Source organism: Chenopodium album, chromosome 20 (genome assembly GCF_948465745.1).
Source record: "Chenopodium album chromosome 20, dcCheAlbu1.1, whole genome shotgun sequence".
Taxonomy (NCBI): domain Eukaryota; kingdom Viridiplantae; phylum Streptophyta; class Magnoliopsida; order Caryophyllales; family Amaranthaceae; genus Chenopodium; species Chenopodium album.
The window spans coordinates 11,674,744-11,698,207 of NC_137853.1; the positions used below are offsets into that span (position 1 = coordinate 11,674,744).

The following is a 23,464-nucleotide window of genomic DNA, read 5'->3' on the forward strand; positions in this document are numbered from 1 at the left end:
TCAAATTTTAAAATTTTGTTAGTGTCAGCTGCTGTGTACATGAACCTATCACAAAAGAATAACAACTTATAAGAAGAACATGACAGTGTATAAAAAGAAAATCAGATTTGTAAAAAAAGAACATGAGCTCATAAAAACAACACAAACTTTATAGAAAAAGAACACAAACTTTAGAGAAAAGAACACTATATTTTTACCTAAAATAAGGCTGCGTGTTAGACACAGGCTTGATGCAGGAATTCACTACAATAAGTAAGAAACTCCTCTTCCAATTATCATCAAAGGGTGTGTCTAGATTACCTAACTTTCCAGCTAACTCTGTTAAGTTTGGAATGCTCTCATCATTCTATGCTTTCACTTTTTTCATCACCTCAACTGAAACTTCATCCTCAAGGGCAGCATCTACTATCTCTTCACCTCTTATTGGTAAACCATATACCAGGTGGGCATCAATTGGTTCTATATCGATTTTTTTATTTTCATCACATAAGAAATAGAGACCATCAACTTCCAAATTCTCCACAAGTGTGGCTGAATACTTAGGGGGTGCCCTTTGGCATATCAAGATGCAAGAAACCGCGAAACCCCATATCTTCAATGGCTTGCAACTTCTCCTCCTGTTTCGTGCTTTGCAAAGTTCTTACCAGGTTTTGTAAAGGCTTAACAGTGTGCCTTTGCTTCAACTCTACTTCCTTCATTTCTACTACAACCATTTTTTGTTTTCCATCCTGTTCATCTTCCTTATCATCCTTTGTTTTCCTCCTCTTGTTTTTTTGGTTTGGGCACATTTACTATTGTAGATTCAGCTTTTGATTGTGAAGCTGATTGTGAAACACCAACATCATCTTTTTCCATAACTGGGAGCATAGGCTCTCCCAATGGTGCCCTCCTTTTCCTTAACACAATTTGTTTTCCACCAACATTCTCCACTTTTCCTTTTCTACAAGTTTATCAGTAGCTGGTTTCCCAGCTGGTTTAGTCTTCCTGACACTTTTAATACAAAAAACAAAACATTTAAGATAACTTATAAAGAACATTTACAACAATCAAAATGAACATGCTTACTGAAAAGATTATTTATACTACTAAAAAAGAACATCCTACTTAAAAGAATATCCAGAACATATCTCAAGAACATGCACACTGAAAAAAAACATTTATAATAATAAAAAAGAACATCAACTAAAAAGAACATCCAAAATATATAAAAGAACATGCACACTAAAATGAACATTCATAAATGCATTAAAACACATTATATTGGGGGTTGACTTTGCGTTGACTTTTCTCTCTTCTCTCTTCTCTCTTCTTCCATGGTGTTGCGATTTTGATGGTTTTTCTTCCTTGAGGTCGTTATCAATGGAAAAGAAGAAGCAAGCTACTCCTCTCCCCCAAACTGCTGCAAAATAGACTCATATAGCTCCTATTGAAAAGATTTTGGAAAGTTTAAGGAATTCTGGATCTTCATTCAACCCAACTGTGATTGATGAAATTGATGAACTAGTTACCCCAGCTCCTTGATTAGTTCATCCATCTACTGGGTTGCTACCCCGTAGTGATTTAGAAGCTGTTGCTGCAGCTCAGAGTCTCAATTTTGGCTCGATTTCAAAGGATTCCGATCGAATAGTAACTAGGGTTTCTTCGGTTACTGTTCCATTGGATTCTAATCTGGATCCTGCTTCTTTACCTAAATCTAGTGATACCATACCAATTGCTAGTGTGCCTGAACATCCTGGTGGTGTGGTTCCTCATGATTCAAGATGGGAGGCTTTGTTCCAAGGGAAGCTTGCTGCAAAAGGGTCTGCTATGTCCTATGTTGCTCCTGTTCTTAAGGAAGGTAAGCCTATTGCTAAATTAGTTCCTGCTGATTTACTTGAGGGTAATAAGAAGTGGTGTAATGCTGTGATATTCTATGTTGTGGGATATTACCCTACTACTGCTGCTGTCCATAGATTTATAGCTCAGAATTGGGGTGATTTTGAAAAACCAGAAATCTTCTGGCATGATGATGGCTATTTTATCATCAATTTACACTCTACAGCTAATGTGAATGATTTGTTGTGTTCTAGACCCCACATGTTCTATGGAAAGCCTGCTATTGTTGAACCTTGGAGTGAGAAGTTTGATTTTCACTCTGAAGTGCTCAGAACTATTCCTTTATGGGTCAAGCTTCTAAACTTACCTTTGAACTATTGGGAAATTGATACCCTAAGCAAAATTGGCAGTCTATTGGGTGTGCCTATTTGTGCAGATGAATGTACTTCTAGGCAACTTAGGGTGTCTTTTGCTAGGTTTCTTGTTGAAATTGATGTAACTAAGGTCTTGCCTGATTCTGTCTGGATTGAGAGACCAACTGATGATACTGTTGAGCTTAAGGTTCAGTTTGAATGGAAGCCTCCCTTTTGCAAAAGTGTGGTAAGGCTGGTCATGATTGCTCTGCTCCTAAAGCTACTCAGAAACAAGCTACTCCTGCTCAGAAAGAAGCTGCTCAGGTAGAAAAATAGGTGTGGGTGCCTAAACCTAAGCCTACTCTTCCTCAGACTAATGTTACTCAGCAAACTAGTGCTAAATCTGCTAATCCTCCTGTAACTACTCCTGCTCAAGACAATCAGTTGGTCAATTCTGATGATGGGTGGAGATTGGTGGGTAGAAAGACTAAATCTCAGGTTAATAGGCAAACTCAGCATGTGGTTACAAAGGTTAATGCCTACAATTTTTTTCATGGCTGATGAGGTGGCTGCTATTCCTATCGGGGGTGATGGTAATACCCCTCTGGTGCCATGATTATTACAACCTGGAATATTAGGGGCCTTAATGACCCTAATAAAGTAACTACTGTTAAGCAGTTGCTCAGTGATCACTCAGTTGATGTTATGGCTATTCTAGAAACTAAAGTTAAATTTCATAAGTTTGATGCTATGAAAAAGAAGTTTGGTAGAGCTTGGGAGTGGATTTGCAACCACTCTTCTCTCCTAAAGGTAGGATATGGGTTGGTTGGAAACCTGATGCTGTTTCTCTTAATATTGTTACAGTGGCTGAGCTATTCATTCATACTGTTATCACCTCTAAAGATCAACAACATCAAATTGCTTGTACCTTTGTTTATGGCCTGCACTCTATTCAACATAGGTCTTCTATGTGGCCTGGTATAAAGGCTCTAGGTAATATTTAGATGCCTTGGCTTTGTATTGGTGACTTTAATTCTGTCCTGTCTTCTAAGGATAGGATCAATGGAAATCCAGTTACTGATTATGAGATTAAGGATTTCAAGGATTTTATTAATGACTTGGAGCTTGCTGAGATCAAGAGTAAAGGTTCTTTTTACTCTTGGAATAATAAAGGTCATGGTATGGATAGGACTGCTTTTAGAATTGATAGAGGTTTAGTTAATGAGGCCTGGTTACTAGCTTATGGTCACAATGAGGCTATTTATCTTCCTCCTTCTCTCTCTGACCATTGTCCTGTTCTTGTGGATGTAGTGAAGTCTGTTTCTGGGAAAGGCAAACCTTTTAAGTTTTTAAATTGCCTTGCTTTTCATAAAGATTTTCATGAGATTGTGGCTTTTAATTGGGATGTCCCTGTCACTGGTAACTCTATGTTACAGGTTTGGAAGAAACTAAAATCTGTCAAGACAGGTCTTAAAAGTTTAAATATCAAGCATTTTGCTAAAGTCACTGACAGGTTAGAAGAGGCTAGGTTGTCCTTGGCTAAGATTCAATCTCTGTTGGCTGATGATATTACTAATGCCTCTCTTCATGCTCAAGAGTCTGCTGGTATTGAGATAGTCAAGTATTGGATGAATACTCATGAGAGTATCTTAAAGCAGAAGTCTAGGGTGAATTGGATCAAGCTTGGAGACTTTAATTCTCACTATTTCTTTTCTGTCCTTAAGCAAAGACAGGCTAGGAATAGAATTGACTTCATTTACACTAATGATGATGTTTTACTCAAAGATCCTAATTTGGTTCAAGCTGAAATTCTCAGTTTCTATCAAAATCTCTTGGGTACTGCTGCTAACACTTTGCCAGCTGTTGATGTTGCTGTTGTTAGGGCTGGGAATCAGATGTCCTCTGATGATATAGACACTCTTGCTGATCCTGTCTCCCACTCTGAGATTGACCTTGCTCTAGCTGATATTGGTGATGACAAAGCCCCGGGCATAGATGGGTTTAATGCTGTCTTTTTCAAACAAGCTTGGAACCATATTAAAACTGATGTGTACAAAGTTGTTTTGGAGTTCTTTGATACTGGTGTGTTAGAGAAGGCTTGGAGTTGTACTACTATTACTCTTGTTCCAAAGGTTCAGAACCCCTCTTATGTGAAGGAATACAGACCTATAGCTTGTTGTACTTTAGTTTATAAACTGATCACTAAGGTCATAACTGCCAGGTTGGCAAGGGTTATAGGGTCTATTGTGAATGAAGCCCAAGCTGGGTTTATCCCAGGCAAGCATATAGGTGATAATATTCTACTTGCTACAGAATTGATTAAAGGCTATTCTCACAAGTTTATCACTCCCAGGTGTATACTGAAAATAGACCTTAGGAAAGCTTATGACTCTGTTGAATGGAGTTTTCTAGAGGTTATGCTTGGTAAGTTGGGGTTCCCTAATAGGGTCATCAACTGGATTATGGAATGTATCTCCTCTGTCTCTTACTCAATTATGGTTAATGGCTACCCTTCTGTCCCTTTTCCAGGTAAAAAAAGGGTTAAGGCAAGGTGATCCTATGTCTCCTTTCCTTTTTGCTTTGTGTATGGAGTATCTTTCAAGATATTTGCAGGACATGACTAAGAATCCAGACTATAACCTTCATCCTAGGTGTGAGAAACTTGGGATTACTCATTTGATGTTTGCAGATGATCTTATGCTTTTTGCTAGAGCTGATCTGGGTTCTGTTAAGCTTCTTTTTCAAGCTTTCCAGAAATTTTCTGAAGCTTCTGGACTATCTGCAAATCTGGATAAAAGTGATGCCTATTTTGGGGGTATCTTAGAACATGAGAAATCTGATCTTCAGCAAGTGCTGGGAATGGCTAATGGTTCCTTACCCTTTAAGTACCTTGGTGTGCCTCTTTCTTCTAAAAAGCTTACTATTTTTGAGTGTAGGCCCTTAGTTGAAAGGGTTACTTGTAGAATTGATACTTGGGCTGCCAAAAATCTCTCTTATGCTGGTAAATTGCAACTGATTAAAAGTGTTCTCTTTGGCATTCAAGCTTTTCGGGCTCAGATTTTTATTTTGCCAAAGAAAATCTTAAGGGAAATGGAGTCTAGATTTAGGTCCTTCTTGTGGACTGGGAAAAGCAATCCCTCTAAGATGGCCTTAGTTGCTTGGAAATTCTTATGCTTGCCTAAAACCTGTGGGGGCTGAAATGTTACTTCTTTGGAAGATTGGAACAAGGCAGTTATAGCTAAGGTTTTGTGGGATCTTGCTAGCAAATCTGATAACCTCTGGGTAAAGTGGGTTCATATCTATTATTTTGCAGGCAAGGATATATGGACTGCTGCCATTCCTAAAAAAGCTTCTTGGATTTTGAAGAAAATCCTAACTACAAGAATTCTTGTGACTGATATTGATGATTGGAATAATGTCATTGTTAATGGAAAAATGCAGATCAAGAAGCTTTACAATGTCATTAAGCCTCAGGGACCTAAAGTTCCTTGGAAAAGAGTTATCTGCAATAACCAGGCCTCTCCAAAGAGTCTTTTTGTCACTTGGCTTGCTATTATAGATAGGCTTGTTACTAAAGACAGACTACTGTCATGGCAGATTGCTTATGACCCTTGTTGTTTTTTCTGTGCTGCAGAAAATGAAACAGTAGAGCATTTTTTTTTTGGCTGTAGGTACTCTAAAGAAATCTGGTCTTCAGTGCTGCAAATCTTGGGTTACTCTAGGCCTATTCTTAGTTTCTCAGAGGAGCAGAACTGGATTGCTAGACAATGCAGGAAGACTGACAGTAGAAGCAGAATTGTGGCTATGTGTTTCTCTGAAGCAATTTATAACATTTGGCTACAGAGGAATGCATTGATGTTTACAGGGAATTGCAAACCAGGAACTGGTTTGATTAAGGACATTATTTTCCTTGTTGCTTGTAGATGTAATAGTGCTGACAGGTTTTTGTTGTATGCAGTCTGGTCCTGGTCTTAAATACCCTTCCTAGAAGGTGCCTTAGTTCCTGAGTCCAGTAGTTTTGTTCCTGGTTCTTCCTAGAACCCTTCCTAGAAGGTGGCTAGGGTAGAATTAGGAACTGTTTTTGGTGTTTGTTGGCCTTTTTGGTCTTTTGGTGTACGGGTTGTTACAGCTTAGCTGTTGTGGGTTGTAACTTTCTTCTCTTTTGGTAGTAAAATCTCTATTTACCAAAAAAAAAAAAAACATTCATAATACATAAAAAGAACATTCGACTTAAAAGAACATCTAGAACATATCTCAAGAACATGCACACTGAAAAGAACATTTATAACAATAAAAAAGAACATCAACTAAAAAGAAAATCCAGAATATATAAAAGAACATGCACACTAAAATGAACATTCATAATACATAAAAAGAACATCTCACTAAAAAGAACATCCATAACATATCTCAAGAACATGCACACTGAAAAGAACATTTATATATTAACCAATACCTTTTTTTGGTAGCAATTTGTTTGAAACGATAAGCTTTCTTCTTTTTTGCTTTGTCTTTCAATTCTTGGGGTTGTGAAAGATCTTCAGTTTTGACTTCATTAATTTTTTAAAATTATGTATTAATTTAAATAATAAATGAACATACACATATCTCAAAAAGAACATTATTGACATTATCTTAACCAAAAACAACATCATAGTATAATTTTAGTGACCCTACCAACCAGATCTACAATTTATAATAAAGTTTAAATGCCATTGAAGTATTCAATAACCAAAAAAGGAACAGAACAACATGAATATTCTAGATAATGATACTTTAACTTGCTTGGGAATATTCTCATCCATAATTTCTATGGATCTTAAGATAAGGGGGTCCACAATTGGTTTCATATTTTCATGTTTGTTTTTACTCACATTTCCTTTTACTTTAAACATTTCAGAAAGTGGTAAAATCTCGTCATCCTCATCTAGTTCTTGTAAATTACTGCAAAACAATTACAAAACATCAACGTGAGACCAACTGAAAATTCAACAATTTCAAAACCAAGAAAAAAATTCGAAAAATTGACAAGTTAAAAATTAACATTTATTGGTTTTCCTCCAGTTGTTGTTCTTCTTTCTCCTCCAATTGTTCTTTTGGAACAATTTGTACTTCTTTGCTTTAATCATTTAAAAAAAAACCCACAATTAACAAAATTAAACATTTTAAATTCCAAATTATTGGCGAGAAATTGTTTGCATGTACAAAATTTATACTTACACTTCATTGGAATCCACCATTTGTTCAAATTTGAAAGTTGAATTGTTGAAATAAGAACAATTTTTTCTAGGTTTTCACTTTGAAGATGACGGTTTTACTTTGAAATTTTTTGAAAAATAGAAAAAAGATACAGAGAAAAGATCTAGAGAGAGAGAGAGAGAGAGAGAAGATTACTTTTGAAATGATTTTTACTCACAATTTTTACCAAAAAAGGTGGGACATGTGTCAGTTATTTTCGGAAAAAAAAATAATTAAACCACCTTTCCATTTCACGAGTTCTTTTTATCAAAGCTTTTATGTTCTTTTGTAAACCCATGTTCTTTACAATCCTTCTTAATGTTCTTTCCGCCTTTTTAAATTTGCGAGGGGTATGCGTTTTATGTTTTAGGGTATGTCGTTTTGATCGGATACACCATGCGCATGGTACACCCGGGTGCACCTACCACTAATTATCTATGTTATAACTAATGACTATGAGAAATATTTGTGTGAGACCCTGCTTTATCAAGCATTATAAGACATTTTCTGTGAACCATTCTAAGTATGTGATCCTATTTTAGTTTCTCTCTTCTCAGCTCTTGTCCTAAACTCTACGTACAAAGTGGTCTATCGATGGTACGTGACATGGTTTTATATAAAAACTTATATACAATCATCCATATAGCCCTACCGTTTTGATTAATCAAAGATGATTAAGTAGTGATAAATTAATTACCCCCTTCCAATAATGCAATTTTATAAATTAAATATCTCAAGAGTACGTAATTCTTAACTCTCCTCTTCATTCTATTTCATTTTAAGGGTAGAAAAGTCTTTTACTCATTTAATTCTATCTCCATACCTTATATCAACCCCATTACATTTAGAGGTGTTTGTTTATAGGAATTGTAGGTCGGTGGAATCGGGATTAATAATCCCTTGTTTGGTTAATGGGAATTGTCCTATCCCATATGAAAGGGATAGGGATAAAAAATAGAGTTATCTCTCTATTTATGTAACAAGGGGGGCAGATATAAGGTGTAGGGAATAATATTGACATGTAAAGACATTTTTACCCTTAATGAAAGGGAAGGAAGAGGGGAGAGGAGAAATGTTAGTAAGGATAGTTATGTAATTTTACTACTTATTCCAATTTAATTCCCAAATCTTACCAAACAATGAATAATATAATTTTTATCCTTATTTCACCTATTAATTCTCTATTCTAATCCTACCTTCTTAACCTCGATATCCCTATCCCTATTGCCAAATGCCCCGTTAGAGGAATAACTACCCATTTTTCCTCAATCCCTCTAAACAGACAAATAAATTGTGTCCCTCCTCTTCTATCCCTCTAAACAAACAGGCTATATTTTTTAGTGTTTAGAAAACTACAAGGATGGGTGCCTAAAAACGATATCAAGATCTCCTGAAATCGGGAGAGAAGTTCTAACCACTAGAGTTAAACCTGGCCTCACTCTAAACAAACAGGCTATACGAAAATGATGTAATAGTACGTAGTAGTTAAAGTAATATGGAGTAGAATGTTGTTGATATACATTCATTGATATATAATTATTAGTCGAAAATATCTCTTATTTTATAGTGGTTAGAAGTTACAAGGTGTTTGGCATGTGGGAATGAGAATTTGAGAAATATAAAGTGGAAATGGGAATGAGAATTGGTAAGTGGGAGTTTATCAAATATTCCCAATCTCTTGTTTGGCATATAAGTTGGAATAAAATTAGGATTAAAGGGCAAAATTACAATTTTATCCTTATTGTCTTAAATCTCAAAGACTCAAATTTGATATGCATTATTAAGTTTTGGGCAATTATGTCTTTTACATAGCTAGAGAACTCCCAGTATTTTATCACCTACCCCCTAGGTAATAAAATGGTGGGAATAGAGGGTAAATATTCTCAAGCTTATTCCCACTCCCTAAACTAATTCCCATCAAACAAACATGAAATTATGGAGACTTGGGATTAATAATCCCATTCTCACCTCGTTTTCCCACATTCCAAACAGCCCCTTAATAAAGAAATGGACAGAGGATAAATTTGGCTTTGAAAGCCACCATTGTCCTTACACTCCGTATAAATTTTTTGGCAATACATAAAGGGACATAGTCAAGCATACATTAAAACATGTACATCATCGTCGTATCTCAAATCATATTCAAATATTAACGTGGGACTATGTCATTTTAGAAGGGTACGCCACGTAATAACAAAGTCTTACATAATTAATAAATTGCACCTTTTAACTTACTATTTCAAACAAATGACGATAATGTTATAAATGTGTGCTAGGCATACAAGCTTCAGCTTAACTATCACATATTAGGTCAACATAGAATATTTCTTTGCATATCTTGGGTCAAATAAGCATTAAATTTGTTGCATTATGATGATGTTTAACTTTTGAATTTTGATATTCATCTTCAACTTGGTGTTAAACTTACATGGATCATGTCAAAAAATAAAACGAACTTGGAAATAAAAACTAGCTAGGTGTACTCTCAAATGTGAATAGTGCGCTTATCCTTCTTGGAAAGAAATAAACATTGATAGAAATGTACAAATTGCGGCTTTGTAGTCTACTCCCTCCTTCCCTAAATACATTCCTACTCGGAGTAGCATTTATTGCTCACATAATAGACGGAAGTAGGAATGTAATTTAGAGATAGACGGAGGGAGTAGTTCATAGAGTTGTGTGGCCAGTTGGCCACCATACTTTCAAAATTTGGTCATTTCAAGATGTTTCATCCCTTCCTAAAATTATTACATACCCTTTATTTATTTTTTCATTAACACATTTTATTAATTCCAGCGTAAAGTTTTAGGAAAATTTTATTGGGTGCATAGATATTAGGTAGTACGTGTGACTTACTAGAAAATTATACTCCGTATTTTAAGATGTGAAATGAAAGTAATAACAAAAAGAATGTAGAAGAGAGGACCACAAGAATTAAAAAAAAAAAAAAAAGGAAGATTATTTATTAGCTATAATTATTGTATTATTTTTTTTAATCTCAGCCATTAATGTTTAGTTTTAAATCATGTAGAATGTTTTCAAATTTTAAAAGTGTGAGCCAAATAAAAGAGAGAAATAGAAGTGTGTATCAAATAAAAGAGAATTTTTTTTTTTTTTTTATAAAAATAAATAATAATATGTAGAATGTTTTCAAATTTTAAAAGTATGACACTTTAAAAAAAAAAAAATGGAGAGCAACTCCAATTGCTCTAAGTTAATAATTGTGTTTATTTCTAAGCTTAATTTTCTCTTTTTCTAACAATAGAACTAAAGGTGTAGGACAATTTAAGAGACGAAGGGAGTAAACGAGTAACAACATACAAGTACGTGCATGCATGTGCGTAATCAGTAAGCAACTAAGCAACGCGTCTAATTAAAATTGTGTAAAAGTTTCTACATCCAACATGCCTACTTATTGCTGCGGTATTAGAATGAAAGGTATGGGTTTTATAGCTTTTACTTGGAATTACTAAAGTCGTAAATAACAAAATTGACATCTTCAATTTTGGGATATTAATGACAAAATAATTATTCCTCCACTTTCCCACATTTTTTTCCCAATTGCCCACGTGAATCATGTTTATCAATTTTGTTGTGTATAGTTGAACTCTGTTGACATTTCTGGGGGAATAGTCGTAATATAATCACAAGCCTTACATAAATAATATAATAACAAGCCTTACATAAATAAATTGCGCCATAAACTGACAACTTTTTTTTTTTTTTCCTTTTTTTCTTTTTTCCTTTTTTTTTTTTTGAAACCATAAACTTATAATTTTAAACAAATGACAATAATATAAATGTTAAAAGCCATGCATAATAGCTAAAGGTGACTTTTAGCTGGGCTGGCCTGCCACCAACACTCTGAACTGAACTGAACTGAACTGATTGGACCTAAACTGATCTAATCTGAATTGAACTGAACTGATTGGAGCTGAACTGAACTAAACTGAACTTAATTGAGCTGAAATGAATATTGTATGAGAGAAGGATATTAAGAGCTGAACCAAACTGAACTGATTGGAGCTGAACTGAACTGAACTGATTGGAGCTGAATTGAACTAAAAATAAGTAAATGTGAACAGGCCCTTAAAAGCCCAGCCCAAGCCCATGATAAGCTTAAGGGTCTGTTCACATTTACTTAATTTCAGTTCAGTTCAATTCAGTTCAGTTCAGCTCCAATCAGTTCAGCTCAGCTCCAATCAATTCACTTCAGTTCAGCTCCTAATTTCCTTTTCTCATAAAGTATTCATTTCAGCTAAGTTCATTTCAGTTCAGCTCCAATCAGTTCAGTTCAGATCAGCTTTAATCAGTTCAGTTCAGTTCAGTAAATGTGAACAGACCCTAACTATCACATATTAGGTCAACATAGAATATTTCTTTGCATATCTTGGGTCGAATAAGCGTTAAATCTGATGAATTATGATGATGTTTAACTTTTGAATTTTGATATTCATCATCAACTTGGTGTTAGACTTACAAGGATCATGTCAAAAAATAAAATGAACTTGGACATAAAAATTATCTAGGTGTACAGGTGTACTCTCAAACGTGAATAGTGCGCTTATCTTTCTTGGAAGGAAATAAACATTGATAGAAATGTACAAATTGCGGCTTTGTAGTCTAGTTCATTGAGTTCTGTGGCAAGTTGGCCACCATATTTGTTCTTACAAATTTTGGTCATTTCATGATTTTCTCATCCTTTCCTACAATTGTTACATACCCTTCATGTATTTATTTATATAAAAAAAAAGAGAAATAAATTTAAAAATAATATGTAGAATGTTTTCAAAATTCAATGGAGAGAAACTCCAATTGCTGTATTACGGAGTAACTTTTTTCTTTTAATTAATAATTGTGTCTATTTATAAATTTAATACAATAAAGCTAATTTAAACATCTAGGACTTGCAAAGGGAGTAAGAATAAATTAAGCTAAAGGTTTAGGACTTTATGAGACGAACGAAATAAGAGTAAGTGAGTAACAACGTACCAAGTACATGCATGCATGTGCGTAATCGGTAAGCAACAACGCGTCAAATTAAAACTGTGTAAAAGTTTCAACATCCAACATGTCTACTAAAAAAAATTGCTGCGGGATTTAGAATGAAAGGTATGGGTTTTACAGCCTTTTTTTTTATTTTTATTTTTATTTTTTTTATAGGGGATTTTACAGCCTTTACTTGTTATTACTTAAGTCGTAATAGCAAAATTGACATTTCAATTTTGGGAAATTTATGACAACATCACAACAAAATTATTGCTCCACTTTACCACATTTTTTTTCCATTGCCCACGTGAATCATGTTTATCAATTTTGATATGAATAGTTGAACTCTCTGATGACATTCTGGGGTATAGTCACTAGTAGAAAAAGGCTCATTTACGTCGCTCATTTATAGTGTATTTGCGTCGCTTTTATGAGCGACGCAACTGCTCGCGACGCAAATGACTTTTAAATCATTTGCGTCGTTCCTAGGCGCGACGCAAATAAGGGTTATTTGCGTCACTCCTTTATAAACAAGCGACGCAAATAAGAGTTATTTGCGTCACTCATTAAACAAACGAGTGACGCAAATAACTGTTCTGAGCAACTTATTGTTTTGTATTTGTGTCATCTGTTTATTGAGGAGTGACGCAAATAACTATCTAGACAATATAAAAGCGAGTTATTTGCGTCACTTGTTTGTTTAATGAGTGACGCAAATGATGTGAATTTTTTTTTTTTTTAAATTATAATAATTGCTTGGCAATGTTTGTAGTACCTGTTTCCCTTAGTAGTGGTATAACGTAATATGCTAACGCCAATACTTGAAATTAAAATGCAATATTAATGAATGCAAATGTAAATTTCGGCAGAGTTTCCTTTGTATTTTGGCCTACCCATAAAATTGGGAATGACGACATTGTATTAACAACCCGTCCAATAAGTTTACATCTCAATATCATTGACATTATACTCATCATCCCATCACCAATTAACCAAATTCATTCATGTCAAGCCTATAATCCAAAACAATAGTCCAACATTTGCTAAATATAAATCTAAAGTTCAACATTACATATAAAATACTCTGCCCAAATATCTCGAACCTCATTTATCTCCTCCACGGAATACGACGTAGTTCTTGAAAAATCCTATCAACACAACAAATATACAAGTGGAAAGTTTTAATTCAAGATTGTAGCTAACATCAAATTGTATTTATCAAACAAAAATGAAATTTCGTACAACTCATACCTTAATAAGATCCTCACTACTATGATGTTGTTCAAGTATTTCGTACATATAACGCATGACGTAGTAGCCACACTCACGTCCACCCAATTGTTGAGGACACTACATGTAATTATATTTATAAGTTGAATTAGATTGCTATACTTAAATTATTAAGAAACTAAAAGTTTGGGCAAGGAATTAAGGTAACCTGTCCCAAATGCCATGTCAATTTACTTCCCCTAGATTGTCCACTTAATGCCTTGTAACTTCGAAAAGCACTACACATTTGAAACAAGTAACATACTCATACATATTATGTAAAACCATCTATTATCCTTACACACATAAAATCATGACATTCATAACAAATTAGACTTACTTTGTCATTGCAAACTTAATTGCTAAATTTCGCTTTTGCCTCAAAGAATCAAAGATGTAGACTTCACGCTTAGCCATGCATAAAACCAAAAGAACCCAATGATTCCTACATGATAAATTAGACACACATTTGTAAATGAGTAAATAATATCAACAATTTGCAAAGTTCAAATAAATACAAGTTCAAAGTTTATACTTTTCATGGTATGGGCATAAGATGAAGTGCTTAGATTTTTGTTTTTCCATCACATGTGTCATGTATAATAGGATACGATCTGCATCACTATGCAAATAGGTTTCTGAAATCATTTCCGGACACATGAATCCAATGGAAGCCACATCCACCGAATCGAGTATGTTGTCACTCAAGGCCCTACATATATATCATGTAATAACATTATAATTGGTAATAAAGTATATATGGGAAGAGTGAAATTTGAATATCTTACATCATAAAAACTTGCAAAATTGAAATATTCAGCCAAGCTCCCGTGAGAAGTTGATTGACATCTTCACGTTTGATAATGATGTCCTTACATTCTTCATAATTAAAGGTCCAAGCATCAACCTTTACCTTAATAGTTTCACCTTCGGGTAATGAAGATAACAAACTATTCAAAGACCCACACTTCTGAGACAACTTTTCCAAAGCATAATCCATAAGAAAAACTTTTTTTGGATTGGTGTTGGACTCTTTTGTTTCGTGACCACTTTCAACTACTTTCACTTTGTCTTGCATGTTTTCTTTGGCTGCTATACTGTTATCAACGTTCTTATTTGATATGAATTCCTAATCAATAATAAAGCAAATCTATTCAACAATTTGCTATATTTTTGTATGGCAAACTACGTAAATTGTTATAAAAATAATATACCTTGTCATGCATGAGTGAAACCAAGTGTTTCAGCCATTGCGTAAAGGTACCGTGAGCATGCTTAAGTTTCTTGATAACTGAAGAAGGAACTGGAACCGAGTATTCTTTGAACTCGTCAAAAAAATCATCAACACTTACCCTCACATGATCTGGAAGGAGGTTACTATGATGATCAAGGATTAACTGTGGATGATATGTACCTTCAGCGACAATGACTTTCTCAGAGTCATTTTTCAACAACGATAGCCGACATGGAACCGGTTCCTTACAAAGATAGAAAAAATTCATTGCAAAAAAAAAAATGAGTTACATAGTTAAAAGAATATCACAGACATAAATCATTACAAAAAAAATTAAAAAAAGAAAAATTTAGAACAAAGTTTTGGATACCTGTATGTTTGCAAATGGATCATCACCCACTGATTGGCAACTACTAGGATTTTGTGGAGTCGTCCGGCCTATGTTATTCATTTCCATCATTTCAGTTGGAATTTGAATACCAATCTGTTTAGCAAATAACATAAACTTCTCTTGAACCATGGAATCCATTTTAGAGTCCATCTCCTGCATAGTCTCCTCGCGTACCCTCCGGGCTACTCTTGCCTCTAATTCTTCCAGCTCAGCATCTCCAATTTCCCTTCCCCGTCGGCCACTACGCCTCTCTCCGGATCTCCATACAGCTTTAATGCCAATTCCACTGCCAAATGCTATTGCCCGACCATTACGATCCTTTTTCCCAAGGGCACGAGATAAGATATCATCATGCCTATTAGGAACAAATTTCCCATCAGCTTGTTGCTTTCTCCAATTATCCTACACAAAGTCTTCAAGTTAGTAAAATCTGGTTGTAATACATAAACTTAACAAAATATATTCAAAATTGAAATAAAAACTTATTATATACTTACAATGGATTCTTTCACCTCTCTTGTTTTCTCATCCGGCAAATAAGGATTTCCCTTATCATCTTCTACTGATCTTGCTAGAAGCCAAGCGTATGTCCTATCCGGCAAACTAGACACAACCGAAGAACAAGATGAAGTACTAGATGCTGAAGATGTTGTGGGAATATACCCTTTTCTACGCCATACAATATTCATTTCACCATATGATTTGGCTCCTAAATGGTGAGGGTATTCATTGAAAGACTGACTTTGTCTTGCCTTCTCACTGATTTCCTATTTTCACAAGCATAAAAGGAGAATAGTACATAAGAATCCATTAACAAGGTATTAATAACATGCATGATCATTGATATTAATACACAGACAAACCTTAAAATCATCTGTACTATGCTCCTCCACAAACACTACTACAAAAAGCGTGTTTTTTGGACGCTTTTTAGGCTTTTTTTCGACGCTAAAAAGCGTCGAAAAATAAATTCTCGACGCTGCAAAAAAGCGTCGAAAATCCATGAGTCGAAAATTTTTCAAGGACACAAAAAAGCGTCGGGATTCTCGACGCTTTTTATTGTCCAAAATAATATACGAAGCGTCGAAAATTACGTATTTCGCGCATTATCCCAAATGTATGTAGTATTTTAGCGACGCTTTTTCCTGTCCACATAATCAAATTTAGCGACGCTTTTTGTTGTCTTGCGTTTATTCATGTCAGCCTATGGTATGGCGGGAAAGTCTTTGAAATTTGAAAATGTGCAATTATGTAGACATTAAAAAGCGTCTAGATTTATTTTTTAAGCTTTTTTTTTTCTTTTATCAATTTATCATCATAAATACATTATAATTTTTTAAATTTATCATAAATTAAATTAAATAATAACATTAAAATAAAAATAAACAAAAATTCTATATAACTAGATTAAAAAAAACCATAATTAATCAACAATAAAAAGAGTACGTAGTTAATTACCAAATTTAGAAAAGAAAACATTAACACAGTACAATCAATAAAAAAAAAATGGTCGCATATTATAGTATGTAGCTTGTCCCTAAATAAATACATCACTAATATAAGACTAAAAACCAAAATAGATAGATGATGGCCACATTGATCGATATAGTCGCTTGTTGATGCTCAAGTGTCCCGGCCTATTCTTTTGTTGCACCTACATTGCCTTTTCCAATCTTCAAAAAAAAAAAAAAATACAAAGTATAAATTAGTCTAAATCATTTTTTACCAGAGCAACCACCATTACACATATGAATAACTTGATCACACTCAGTTCATACTTCATATATTTTTTAACACAAAGGAAGCACATTCATATTATATCATAATATAACTGATGAAATAAATCATCAGAACAAAAGAAGGAAAGTTGCTGAATATAACCAGCAATCCTAACAAAAGGAAAGTAGAGGGCATATGATACCACACTAAACTTTCAAAGTACTTCCTAAAACAGCATACATAAACTAAAAACAAAAGCATTACAGCATAATAATAAAAGATAGCAGCAGCAGAGTTGTTGATAGCAACATAAGGATGAGGAAACATCAGCTTTGTTTGAATTCATCTCACTTTCATTTTACTTGTCTTATTTATTCATCCATCTTTTATGAGAAATTTTGTATTTTTTTTTTTTGGTAAAAATTAGAGCAAGTAAAATCATCAGACCTCAACAATCACATAACAATTTTACACTAAGAAGCCATATGTAAGAAGCTCTACACAAGTAAAATCATCAGACCTCAACAATCACATAAAATTAGTCCACCCTTGTCTATGCATTTTTCATGAAATTTTCTGAGAAAAATCAAAGCCATAAGAAGCTCTTCACAAGGGCAGAAAAGCAAGCAGAGATTTCTTGCTGTCCATTAGAAAGCTTAAGAGAGTTTGTCTAATAATGGGAATAGGTTTATGATGAATTCAGAACTGAACCTTGCCAAGAGTGTACGTAGTATCATTATGCATTTATATCATTTCCAAACTAACTGATTATACAGCCATTGCAGCACACACACACACACACACACACACACACACATGCAATACACCCTCACCCTCCACCCGTAGACCTTTGGTCTACAGCAGGAGGCAGAAACAGAAGCAGCGCACCAACAACAACATCAAGCCTTAGGAGCCATTAGAAAGCAAGGGAGCAGCAGGGGACAAGTTACTTTAGCTATTTGTTTGTAATAGATTAAAGTAGTAAAATGCCAAATATGGTACATGTAGTAATTAAGGCTTGTATTGCCAATTATATGCTTGTGATAGTAGTATAACTAGAGGAGCCTTATTCAGAAAATAGTTTGTAATAGATTAAAGTAGTAAAGCCATATTTATCACTTTTGCAAGCTTGAAGCTTTAATCAAATATATAACCAAGATTTTCAAGCTTTAATTGTGTTGATCACGCACCACACAGAGGAATAATATTTTCTTACATACAACCAAAAAGGAAGATATGCAAAGAATACTCTATAATGAATTTAATCTCTTAAAGACATACGAAGTATTGATTTGCTGGAAGATTAGTTAATTCTTTTTACTATATATAAATAAATTTTCTGATCAAAGAAAAGCAACATTTATGGTTATCTGCACTACCAAGCTTTTTAAATGCAGAACTCGAAAGTTTTAACATTTTCACTTAAATTAACTGAAGGATATATATCAACATTTAAGTCAATTTTCTTTTCTAAGTATTTGATAAATATATATATACAATGTAATACCGTACAGTAATATAAAAAGAATTGCTCCTCTAAAATACTAGTATCCATTTATTAAAGAAGAGCAACATCTAAAATTACAATACTAAATTATAGAGTAATACTTTTAACTTCAGATTACTATACTAAATTAATAACTGCTCTTGAACTAGAAGGTAGGTAAAAGTCATTTCTTAGTCTTGTAACCCATAATATTTTATTCATTCCTTTCTACTTTTCTAAGTTGTAGGGAGGTAACAAAACATGATCGAAGAAAACACAAAATAAAGGCAATCCTATTTCTGATTTTCTCTCATTGTTTAAGGTAATATCTTTTCAGCAACAGGAAGAGCACTAAGACGCGGATTAAGGAGACAAAGGGATCAAGATTATCCTAGATTCTTCTTAATGGTGAATAAAGAATGACAGGAAGCTTCTTAACAGATTTCAGATGGACATTAATCAAAAAGGAGATTTTCAGATGGACAGCTTTTTGGTTGTATGTAAGAAGATTTTCAAGCTTTAATTGTGTTGATCACGCGAGTCTGTTGCAACACACACACACACACACACACACACACACAATCTTTACAGCAAGCAGCAGGGGAGCAGGACAGGAAACATTGATAGGCTTTGTTACACTAACACGTATAACACAAGCTAGCCCCCCTCCCCCTCCCCCCACAATAACAAGCAGCAGCAATAGGGCAGGATCACACCACAACAACATCAAGCATCAGCAGACAACTTTGAATAGAAAACATTTACCTATGGTTAGAACCTCCTCCTTGTCGTCAAAATCAATGTCATCTCGCCAATCCGGAAGTGCTTTTGGTTGTAAGGACTTAGATTGTTTCGGGATCTCTTCTGATTCATTTCCACTTTTTTGTCTTTCATGATTATCCTGTGGAGCTGTAGCTGTGGTTTTCACAGCACCTGTTTCACGGTTCCGGATTCCTCGTGTAGCAGGTTTTGGGCGCTCAGGAGGTTTGTGAGAAGTAGAAGGGGAGTTCAATGAGTTTGGTGCAATTGAATGTGGAACATTAGGTGGGATATTAGGTGGGACTAAAGATGAAACTTCTGGTGGGTATTTTTTTTGCTGACCTTGCATAACTGCTTCCTTAACTGAATTAAATGTTGAACCAGGAGGGTTTTTCCAAATGGATCCTAAATTATTAGGTGGTGGGTGGTCAGAATTTGTAGTGGAAATGGGTGGAGAAAAAGGTCCCCATTTGTCATCCCTAAGAACCTCAGTTTGTGGTGACTTTCTAGCTTGTTTTTTGGTGGGTTATGAAGCTTCAGCAGCAGAAGAAGTATGTGCATTAGAGATAATTGGTGACTGTGATGATACTAGATCATGTGACTTAAATGTGGCAGCAAGTATGTCCCTTGCTCTCTTGCTTCGGTACAACATACTTTACCTGATAAATTCGCAAAATAAGTTATTAAAAAGAACAGAAATAAAAAATTATCATAAGCGTGACAATAAGAAGCCAAGTAATGAATATAGTAAGCATTAGTTAAGAAGGCCAAAAGTGAGTTAAATGCATAAAAGCCTCTTTAATTAAGAAACAAGAACAACAACATTTAATCTTAGGAATCCATAAAGTACAAGCTGTAATGCAGTTCTGATGTTCAGACCAGAAATCAAAACTGAAATCCAGAACTGAAATCAGATTTGAATTTCAGTTCTGATTTCAGTTCTAGAATTCATTTATGATGTTCAGAGCTGAAATCAAAACATATTGACTTTTCAGACCACGGTCATGCCCATGACTTTGACTAAAATTTGGCCAAAGCAGCAAAATAATTAGCTACCTAGTACAGCAACTGCACTGAAAGCATTCAAAAAATACCTAGTAACTTTAGCTCTGCCTTATTGTGACATTATTTCCTCCATTTCAGATTATCTGACCTCTCAGCTAGCACCTCATAATTTGTCACCTAAATATTAATGCACTATGATATGTTTATTTAAAATACCAAAGCATCATCATTTCTGAATGTTAATTAAACTTGTAATACATATGCATGACCTAAAAGACTTGTTTTGGGAGAGGATGACTGTTAACTAGACCTGCAAAGCATAAAATATTCTATGACCACCCTTCCATCATGCCAATCTCAACACAACCAATAACACACAACCAAGACCAGCAGCAAATTATCTACAGTCAGAAAATGCAATTTTGCTAAATGAACCCCTTTCCCTTATGGATTTTCAAGCACATGGAAAAGTATACAGAAAAAACAATCAAAATTAGATGAGCAATATAGGAAGAGCATAGTGGCATTATCAAAATTAGAATAATACAATGATCTAAACTAAACAAAAAACTTCCAGCTCTGTGCAAGGGATAACATTTAATCAGCAATTATCAATTTCAACTATACCCAAAGTTCCCAAACCTAGGATCATATCCTGTTCACACTGCTGCCTTGGCTCTATACGTACATATCATAATAACGAACAAACAAACTTATACATTCTTAACAACAAGACTTGATTCATCAGCAGCAGGCCGTGAGTATTGGGGTTGTTGTCTAATGATTTATAAGGGAATGAGTATTGCTTCTAAGAGTAGAGCATGTGAGGACAGAATGCAATCATCAGCCACAAAATCACCATAGAAAAACAAGAAAATTTCATATCAAAAACCCATAAAATTCAAAGCCTACAAATTTCATATCAAAAACCAGAAAATTCATATAGATCAAAAACCCATAAAATTCATATCAAAAACCCATAAAATTCAAAGCCTACAAAATTCATATCAAAAACCAGAAAATTCAAAGCCTATAATATTCATATAAAAAACCCATAACATTCCAAACTAAAACCCTAAAACGCCATAAAAATCAAAACAAAAACCAAAAAACAATATGAAAAAAAAAACATGAAAACTTGGATTTTAAAACAGAATTCACGAAAAAAACAACATAAAAAAAAATTAATTTATCTAATTAAGGGCAAAAAATTACCTCGCAATAAGAGATCGATTCTTGTTCTTCACCAACGCAAAATCAAAGACATGCAAACAAATAATTCCCAATTTTAACGAAAATTTAGAGAATTGTGATATATTATGTGCCAAAAACGATAGAGATATATACCTAGCAACAATATTGTTCAGCAAATTGTAAATTAATACCTCAAATTTATGAAACTGACGAGCCACAAAACCCCAAATTCCTTGAAATTTAGCAGGCCAAAACCCCGAAATTAACCCAGAAACTAACGAGCCACAAAACCCCAAATTCCTTGAAATTTAGCAAGCCAAAACCCCAAAATTAACCCAGAAACTGACGAGCCACAAAACCCCTAAAATTTGAGATTTTTTTTGTCACTGGTGAAAGTGATGATGGAGTCCAAGTTTAATTAGAGGAGAGCAGAAGAATAGATGGGCAGTTTAATTGAATTGGGAACCTAGCTATTTCGACTGAGGGTGAAACACAAACCCGCTAATTATTTCATTAAAAAAATTCAAAATTGCGGGCAACCTTACTCACGTGCATAGCACGTGAGTTTCTCGACGCTTTTAAGTGTCGAGAAAATTTCCGACTTCAAAAAGCGTCGCAAAAAGACGGAACCAAAAATTATAGACTGACGCCCCTTCAACAACGTCGAACCAATTGCGTCCAAAAATCACTCTTTTTGTAGTAGTGAAATGTTTGCCACATATCTTCAGATATGAAATCATAGAGTACATACGGCATTCTTTTCTCCTTCGGCATATTCCTGGTACATGTGATCCAACCACTGACCAATTTTGTTTTAAAATCTCTCCAACACTTATCACAAGTGCGTAGGACTTTTTTTTAGTCGAATCTCTGGGGTTTTTTGGTCGATTTTCTGGGTGTTGTGCTGAGGAAATCGCTGTCATGGAAAGGATGGAGTAGCAAGTGTTTTTTTTTTTGTTTAGTGAAAGGGAGGCAACAAGCTAACTGTAAGGGAAATCAAATTAACCTAAGCAAAATAACTATTTGCGTCACTTTACTAATAATATGTGACGCAAATAATGAACACTACTATTCTACACATTATTCATTTGCGTCGCTCATTAATTAAAGCAGTGACGCAAATTAATTCACTCACTCATTTGCGTCACTTGTCACTAAATGAGTGACGCAAATAACAATATCATATGCGTCGTTCCAATAACTAAGAGCGACGCAAATAACCGAAAGCCGAAATATATCTGACTATTGCGTCGCTTTTTTGATAATGTGCGACGCAGATAATTTTGAAGGATGCTAGAAAACAATATTTGCTTCGTTCTTTTGTATGAGTGACGCAAATAAGGCGACGCAAATGAATGTTTTTCTACTAGTGAGTCCTAATATACTACAGTACGTAATAACAACTAAGCTAACAACCCTTACATATACTCGTATAAAAATAGGAAAATTGCCAATTACTATCATGGATTAATATCATTTTGAAAATTACTATCGTAAATTAAAATTTTATAAATTACTACCGTAAAAAAATTTAAAAAATTTTAATTTTACTATCAGACTCCACTTTAGACTATTTATAACGTCATTTTCTCCCCTAAACCTACGTTAACCCTTAGTTAACCATAAAAACGATCTTAAAAAAGTCCCCCCTAATACATGGTTAACCCAACTAACTAACTCAATTAAAACCCCCATTTGCTTTCTTTCTCTCTCATCGATCTTTTCCCTCACCAATGGTGACCCTTCTAAGCTTCTTGCTCCAAATTCACTGATTCACACTAATTCTTCCCATCTATCCTAGCCATTTAATTTACATCTCATAAATTTATTTTTATTGTTTTCGAATTTTAGGGTTTTAAATATTAGGGATTTTGCATTTTAGGGTTTATGGCTTACAATTTTGGTTGATTAACATAGGGGTTTTGTATCTTTCATTGAATTAAGCAATCAAACAAGCATAATGTGTAATTTGGTTTGGTATCTTGTAATCAAATTGTAAATTCTTTCTTTTT

The 23,464-nt window shown here is 34.3% G+C and overlaps 1 protein-coding gene and 1 long non-coding RNA gene across 2 annotated transcripts; one reads left to right on the plus strand and one right to left on the minus strand.

Moving 5' to 3' along the window:
- The first annotated feature begins 230 nt into the window (after positions 1 to 230).
- LOC145596799 (uncharacterized) lies at positions 231 to 6,143 on the plus strand. Its single transcript, XM_081652996.1, has 10 exons — positions 231 to 442; positions 544 to 647; positions 801 to 881; positions 1,526 to 2,415; positions 2,541 to 2,699; positions 2,847 to 2,934; positions 3,033 to 3,161; positions 3,243 to 4,615; positions 4,698 to 5,169; positions 5,386 to 6,143. Exons 1-10 carry the CDS (start codon positions 231 to 233, stop codon positions 6,141 to 6,143), a joined length of 4,266 nt encoding a protein of 1,421 aa, XP_081509122.1.
- A 10,528-nt stretch (positions 6,144 to 16,671) lies between these two features.
- On the minus strand, positions 16,672 to 21,900 carry LOC145598842 (uncharacterized). The gene is made up of 4 exons (XR_014103629.1): positions 21,644 to 21,900; positions 21,474 to 21,499; positions 19,260 to 19,912; positions 16,672 to 16,962 (listed from the first exon to the last, which is right to left on the minus strand). It is a non-coding gene; the product is annotated as an uncharacterized LOC145598842 (long non-coding RNA).
- Positions 21,901 to 23,464: the final 1,564 nt, after the last annotated feature.